Source organism: Vitis vinifera, chromosome 17 (genome assembly GCF_030704535.1).
Source record: "Vitis vinifera cultivar Pinot Noir 40024 chromosome 17, ASM3070453v1".
Lineage (NCBI taxonomy): Eukaryota > Viridiplantae > Streptophyta > Magnoliopsida > Vitales > Vitaceae > Vitis > Vitis vinifera.
The window spans coordinates 11,047,956-11,056,153 of NC_081821.1; the positions used below are offsets into that span (position 1 = coordinate 11,047,956).

Below are 8,198 nucleotides of genomic sequence, written 5' to 3' on the forward strand. Positions count from 1 at the left end.
TGGAACTATAACATTTTTATTAAGGGGGTTGAAATTAACAAAGCTAATAACCCTAAATTGAAGTTAAGTTAATGTAATTATGTGACAAGACATATCCCCATTAAAAGCCACCTAGCATAAGAGAGAAGGTTGGTCGTACCATAGCCCATTGGGTGCATAGGTTTTGCATGCAACCCATGGGGGTCAAAAGGAGTGGGCACTCTTTTTCTAAAATATTGCATTAATTTTTTAATTTGGAATTTATGGAAAAAAAAAACCCATTTAAGCAAAGATGAAGGAAAATATTAGTAGTTAAATTTAGGCTAAATTTGATTCTCGAGAAACGTAACGAAAATAAAAAAAATAGATTAAAATTTGATAAATTATTTTTGTTTTCTACTCCAACCTTATTTTATTTATTTTAATTCACATTATAAAAATTAAATAATTTTAAAATATATAAATTATTAATTGCATTTGATTTTCTTTAAAAATTTTTATAAGAAAGTTAAACATAAGAAAATAATTTTTCTTATTATCTTTTTGTCTTAATATTTTTTGGAAATCAAGCATAACCTTGATTAAAAGTCAATTGGGAATGATGAAGTGATTATCTTTATGTATAAGGACATCTTATGATTACTCAATAGAAAATATTTAAAATTTTTATAAATCTTTTCTCTCTTTTTTTTTCTTATAATTTTAGTACATTTGTCTTTTTTGGAGAATAATTTCAAACATAATAAAATCAATCTATGGCACAAAAAAAAAACATAAACTTCGATGCATTGAATACCCATCAAAATCAACAAAAATTCAAGACAAAATAATGGACTTTTCCTTCTCTTTCCATGGAGACAAGAAAAATGTTTGGAAGGAGAGAAAGAAATGGGTATCAAGGCATTAATTTCATCATCATTTTGTGATCATCATCTCTTGAAAAGGAAGCTTTATTGTTGGAGGATTGAGACATCCCTTGAAAAGGACCATACCTTTATAGGAAAAATAAAAATAAATAAATAAAAAAACCCCCCCAAAAAGAAAAATACAGGTAGCATCCGTACCTTCCTCATCAAATTCCATGGCATCATCATATGATGATATCATGAAATTGGCTAGTCAAAAAAATGTAACCATCATCATGCTAAGTTCATGCATGCGACCACCCATAAAGTGATTTTATTTGAAGCATCATATACATGAGAAAAATTAATCTATGCTATTGAGTATTAGAGAGATTTTTTTTTTTTTTTTAATGTGAGTGTTTGAATTCAAATTCCTTAAAAAGGGTGGAATGGGTTGGAATTGATCTTGCAATAACCTTCTTTTTTTTGTTTTTTGGTCATTGGGAAGATATGATTTTGATTTTCAACGACATATTCAAGCCTTAAAAGAAAGTCGCCTTTGATATCAATTTAAGAGCACATTTTGTAATTGACCCCATACAAGAACATTAATAAGATTAAAAATATAAATCTAAAAAAATTTAATTATTAAATATATAACATATTATATAACTCATTTAATAATCTGATAAAGTTACATATGATTCATATTCCAATAAGATATGTTTGTAACTTAAATGACTTATTTATTTAAAAAATAATTTTAAATAAGTCAAATATATGTTAAATAGGTTATAGTTACAAAACAATTAAGTTGTATAATTATTAAATAAGTTAATTTGGATAAAATTTGAGTCAAACCACTTTAACCTCAAAACAAATTATTTACGAAATGAGTATGCAAGTCAAGAGTCCGTCTTTTATGAAACTCTTTTAGGTTAAAAAAATGTTTTTGAAAAAACATTAGATGTTTGATAAAATTTCAAGAGTTTTTTTTTAAATTAAAAAAAATCACTTATAACACTGAAAAATTGCTTATAATGTTTTTTGAAAAAACATTTGATGGATGATTTTCTTGAAAGTACTTTCATTAAAAACACTTCGGGTATAAGTACTTTCAAATCATCAATTTTACAATGTAAGGGGTCAAATTATCTCTTAATTATATCCAAATTAGCTTTCAATATTATCAAGCTAGGTGAGGATTAGGTTTTTCTTTGAAGTTTAACCAAATATGAATTTGTTTAATCCTCGGGATTTCAAATTTATTTATTTATTTTCATAAAAGTAACAAATAATATTAAAATACTTGACATCTATTAAGTAAAAAATAAAATAAAATAGGTTGTGTTTGGACCGTTTTCAAAATTATTCTTTAAAAATAGTTTTCAGAAAGAATTCTCTAATATTTTCTACAATAAAATTAAATTTATTTTTAAAAAACATATTTCTACTTTTTAAAATAAATTTTACATATAATACTTTATTTTCAATTATTCTTCATATATGTTATATTATTTTTTTTAAACAATTGTTAGAAAATAACTCAAATATGTTTTTAAAAAACAAATTATTTATGTTTTTAAAAACAAAAAATTATTTTCTATTTTTAAATTATCAAACATGTTTATCCGTTTTAACTTTTTTTTTTTCTCATTAACAAATTGGCATAAATTTGATAATATTTTCAAAAATAATTTTTAAATATAACATTTAATATGAGAATATATTCGTATATTCCATTGGTTTGTTATTCCTGATGTCAAAGTATTTTTTATATTTTCAATTATTTTTATAAATATTTTAAATTTATTTTTAAAATAAATTCTAAAAAATAAATGGAGTATTTTTTTGTTTGGTAAAGTAGAAAGAATTCCATGTGGTAATAGTGAAAAATGAGGAGGGCGTGTGTCAATATGAATGCGGGGAGAGTCAGGGAGACGCTGTTTGTCGGGGAGCGTCATTGCTGATGTAACTTCTGATTCGACATTTTATACGCTTCTTCCATCACCAATTCTATATTATGATTTTTCTTTTCTTTTTAAATGTAGTTTTGATTAGGATTCTAAAAAGGTATCATTGGAGTCGAATTTAAGAAAATAATTAATCCAACAAACCTTGTCGGTTTGTACTTAGATCTAAATCAAATGGACCTTTAATCATGTAAATTTGAACTACATCAATTTTGATTTGGTTCGATTTAGATCGTCTCTAAGTAAATTTAAAAATAAAAATATTATTTAATTTAGAATCGAAACTAATAAGTCTCATGGTTTTAAAAGTCTCAACACAATTATTAAAGCAATAAAAAAAAATGGATTTTTATCTTTATTTATTTAAAACGATTTTAAAATATATATACTTTTTTACATGCTAAATAAATATTTCTTGAATGGATCCTTTTCCTTAATAATATTAAATAAAATTAATTAATGATTTTAAGTTGATAAAAGTATTTTATAAATAAATATATTATAAATTTTTATTATATAATATGAATTATAAATCATTATAAAAAAATTTTCAAATCCTTAAATAATAAATAAAATCTTTTCTAATCATTTTATTAATAGTGACTTTATATTTTATATTATATAAATCCCCTCATCTTCTTATATTATTTAAAAAAACTTAAAAGTTAAAAATATATAAAAAATATTGATTTTCACGTTGCTCATGAAACATATATATACCATAAAAGAGTTAGAAATACAAAGAAAGTTAATATTTTATTATTATTTTTAAAAAATTTTAAGTTTTTTTTTTTGTTTTAATTGAATTTAATTTTTAAGTATTTTAGTTTTAATTTTAATTTTATTGTTGTTCATCATTTCTAAGGATATTTGTTTTCAAAAGAAAAAAGAAAAAAAAAATCCTAAATTAGGTCAAGAGATTAAAGGAAAAATAAGAACTAAAAGGGAAATCGGTTGTTTACAATTATTGGTGCCTCTACTCATTAAATTTTTCCCTAATTTCACGTAAAAAAAAACATTTAAAAGGTTGAATTATGAATGATTACTTAAAAAGAAAAATAAAATTGGAATCCTCTTTTTGAAAAAGATACGAAAATGAGATTTCATATAGATTTTGCACAACCCCTATCAATTCCATGCTGTCAAACATTGAGACAAATGTAGGGTAATTTCTACATACATAAAGAGGAAAAATGAAAAGTTTTCCAATCTTGTCTACTCCCGATATGATTATTTTTCCCAAATTTTCTTCCCACATTTTTCTTTTTCCCACTTGAAGTTTTCTATAGTTTTTAATTATTATTATTATTATTATTTTTTCATATCCCGCATACCGTCAAGTCCATGACACGTAAAAGATAAATATCATACTTTGGAGCCAATGATGTGACCTTCTCCCTCGTGTCCCGACAAGCCTACCTTCACGTGCGATCCCTGATCTTCATAAATAAATACCAATTATACCTTAATAAAAAATGGGGGACCGTCTCAGCCGTCTGATCGAGGTCGGACCCACCGGCCTGGAGGGTCCACACTGATGGGCGATGCAGCGGAGCATGGGATGATGGAATAAACAAAGGGAAAACCTTGACCCTGGTGATTGGATTCATTGGAAGGAGTATGGAAGTGATTGGGTGTGTCGCGCTGGCTGCGATTGCTGCATTTAAATCATCCCACGTGTAAGTGTCGGTGACGGTAATACTTATCATACACCCCCAATCATTTATACTTTCATTTAATGAAGTGGGCTCATTACAATATGCTTCTCATTTTGTACTTGACGCTCTAATAATATTCCTATCTTGTCTTTAATTTGCTTCTTTAAATTCAAATTTAATATGAAAATTTTACTTTTAATTATTTAAAAATTAAATTTCCAAAAAAAATAATAATACAATCGATAAAAACCCTAATAAAACCAGATCCATTATTAAGATGTTTAATAGCCCGTTTTATTATGGTTTTTATTAATTATTCTACAAATTAAAATTATAAAATTTATTTTTCTATATAATGATTTTTGTTTACTTGAAACATCGAGAAGTTCTTTGAAAACCTAACAAAATTGTACTAGTACTTAAAAAATTGCTTTGCCTATAGTTTGGTGGATCATTGTCTTGTCTTAGTACATGAATACATGATTCTAAGAATAAATTAATATTTTCTTAAATTAAAAACAAATAAAGAAATAAACACATGCACAATGGTGGAAAAAGGTAAGATATTGCCCTCCGACACAAGATTACTAATTGTTTTTCAAACGGGGGGTCATGGCACACAAGCTTAAGAACAATTAAAAATGACCATTTCTCCATGCCCAAAAAAAAAATAAAAAAAATAAAATAATGATTAATTATGAGTATTCAAAAAGGGCAAACACAAAAATGTTGCTTTTTGTTTGTCTCACTTTGAAGTCATCAAATTTTCTACACTCTTATCTTAAGGGTCAAAATATATGCCTGGAGGCTGGACCCTACACTTCCTTGACTCATTGGTGTCGGCTGAGTATTATAATCTCATTCAATTCTCTCTAGTATTTGTACTTGGACCTCCTTTCACATTACACTCTCCAAATGTAAATTGCAAGCAATTTTTCATTCACACCACTATTATACTAATCTACAATTAAGTTCTCTAAGATGTTAATTAAGTGTTAAGCACTTTGGTTTCCTATGTATTATTCACCCATTATTGCTTAATAATTTAGGGTTTTAGGATCATGAACTTGATTTAAGCCCACGTATGAGTATTATTGATCTATTGTTACCCGAGAGCTTAAATGATTTTGAATCATAATCACATGTATTATTTGTTAGTATAGACGTGTTTTTGTTAAAAATATATGCAAAACCATTAAAGTTGTAAAAACCGCTTGTCATGTATTAGTTTGATATATGTTATTGATATGTTGCTATCTAATAGTTTAAATCATTCTTAATATTAAATTTTATTGTCAAACATTATAAAAAATATTCTTAATTTTGAAAATTCAAGGGATGAGATAAGGGGAAGTGGAAGTATTGGATACAGAGAGAGAGATATTATACATACAACTTGGGGTGTTATTCATAAGTACAGGTTTATGGAGTTGTTCTTGTTTATCATACATTTATACCTTTGATATTAGAGAGAGGGGGGAGAGATTTCTTAAAACCCAATCCAGTCCAATGCAAAAGCAGCACCAGATTTGCGTAAAACCCACTTGATTGCTTCACCTTCCCAGGCTCTTTCTCTCTCTCTCTCTCTCTCTCTCTCTCTCTCTCTCTCTCTCTCTCTCTCTATAACTTGAATTCTAAGTATGATTTACTCTCACTCCCTTTAAATCATCAAAAATTATTCCTGAATTTTCCTCTCATACATCATAATCCATATATTAGTCTTACCACCACCTCCACCTCTTTGTATCTCACAGACCATGCCAGAATCATTCCAGTCATCACACTGAAAAGAAAAAAATTTCATTGATAACATTGTCCTTAGTCCTCCTCACAGTAATCCATATTGGGAAAATGGGACGTCATTCCTGTTGTTTAAAGCAGAAGTTGAGGAAGGGTCTGTGGTCTCCAGAGGAGGATGAGAAACTGTACAATTACATAACCAGATTTGGTGTTGGGTGTTGGAGTTCAGTTCCCAAGCTGGCTGGTAATTAATTTCTCTTCTTCACCTTCCACATTTTCATCTTTCTTGGTAGTTGGTAAATTGTTTTGATGGTGATCTTTGTAGGTTTGCAGAGGTGCGGAAAGAGTTGCAGATTGAGATGGATTAACTATTTGAGACCCGACCTTAAGAGAGGAATGTTCTCTCAGCAAGAGGAGGATATCATAATAAGCCTGCATCAGGTTCTAGGCAACAGGTATGGAAAAACACCCCAGAACCCTCTCAGGATTTCCAATTTTTGGTATGAAAAATTGAAATGGGTATTCATGGATTCTTTGGGAATTGCAGGTGGGCTCAGATTGCAGCACAATTGCCAGGAAGAACAGACAATGAGATTAAGAACTTTTGGAACTCATGCTTGAAGAAGAAGCTACTGAAGCAAGGCATGGATCCCAACACCCACAAGCCACTGAATGAAACCGAAGTAGGAGATGGCAAGAATTGTACAGAGAAAGCATCTCTGCAAGTATTGCAGCCAAAAGGACTTCCTGCAGTACCATCATCTGCAGCTGAATTTGAGCAGCCATTTATGGTGAACAATTCGAGTTGCTATGATGGTGGACTAACAGAAGGGTCAAGAGTGCAGTTTATGAACAAGCCAGGCTTTGATCCTATGTCCTTCTTTGAATTCCAGGCAGGCGTTGATCCAATGGGGTATAGTTCCAATTTGTTATCTCAATATCATCAAACTATTAGACCATTTGATCAAAACCAGTTGGAGGCGAATTCCAATGTGGGTTTTGCTTCATTGCCTGGTTTAACCAATTTTGATCAGGGAAACTTGACGGAGACGGATTTTTCTGATAATTCAGCTTCAAGAATGGGTTCATTTTTCTTCAATGAAGCCAAGGAAAGTTCAAGTAACAGTTCAAATATAACTAGTCACCCTGCTGGATTCCAGATTAACAATATGGGGGAAAATGTGGCTTTCTCATGGGATGCAGAGAATAAGTTGGAAGCTTTGTTTCAATATCAGATTAGCGGTATCAAATCCGAAGAATTGAAGCCAAGTTCATGGTATGGGGATCAGGTTCATAGTCAAAATTCAGAAGATTTCAGTAACTATCCATTGACGTCGCTATCAGAAGATCTAAACGGAGCAAGCTTTGATGTCTTCCAGCAGATGTGAAGTGTAAATTCAATTTTTTTTTTTACATCTCCTCCTCCCCCCTCTCTGTCTAAACAAATACACACAGATGTTGATAGTACAGGGAATTCCTACTGAAAGGTTTGAGATGAGGATTTTTCTTTTCTTTTCTTTTTAAACCAGGTAACTGAATAAATTTAGCTGGGGTTTCTGAGTTTTCAAGTTCTGTATTTTCCCAATCTGTATTTGTTTTCAGGAGAGTTGAAATAATGTTCCCACAGTTGTATGAATGAAACTGAATTTTGTGGTCCTAATCTTCCGTGGTGTTTAAACAAATTTAACATCATTGTATACACTATACAGTTACAGCACCATTTTCATTGCTGTCATTTTCCAGACTTTTCCTACATCCAAACCCGAAAATTCTACCCACTCCTGCCATTTCTATAGGAATTTGATTTGGCTCCAGACCCATTTGAGGTGGGTCTTCAAACTTTCTTTTGCAGATTCTTCTAATGTATTTAATGCAAGTGTAATCAAATTGGTGGGTGGGGTTCAGATTGTGATATCTTGGGACTGCTGGCAGAATTTTAATAAGCAATCTCCTAGCATCTATCCAGCTGTGGACTCATCAGGTGTCAATTCCAGGAAAAGGCT

General features: G+C 29.6%; 1 protein-coding gene across 2 annotated transcripts; it reads left to right on the plus strand.

Moving 5' to 3' along the window:
• The first annotated feature begins 5,884 nt into the window (after window positions 1–5,884).
• Window positions 5,885–7,855, plus strand: LOC100241618 (MYB-like transcription factor ODO1). Of its 2 annotated transcripts, none has more exons than XM_002278027.5 (3): window positions 5,885–6,439; window positions 6,521–6,650; window positions 6,743–7,855. In XM_002278027.5, the coding sequence occupies exons 1-3, from the start codon at window positions 6,307–6,309 to the stop codon at window positions 7,581–7,583; spliced, it is 1,104 nt and encodes a 367-aa protein (XP_002278063.1). In that variant the 5' UTR covers window positions 5,885–6,306; the 3' UTR covers window positions 7,584–7,855. The 2 variants fall into 2 exon arrangements, with proteins under 2 accessions (XP_002278063.1, XP_010663107.1); XM_010664805.2 differs by having other exon boundaries at window positions 6,333–6,439; window positions 6,529–6,650.
• Window positions 7,856–8,198: the final 343 nt, after the last annotated feature.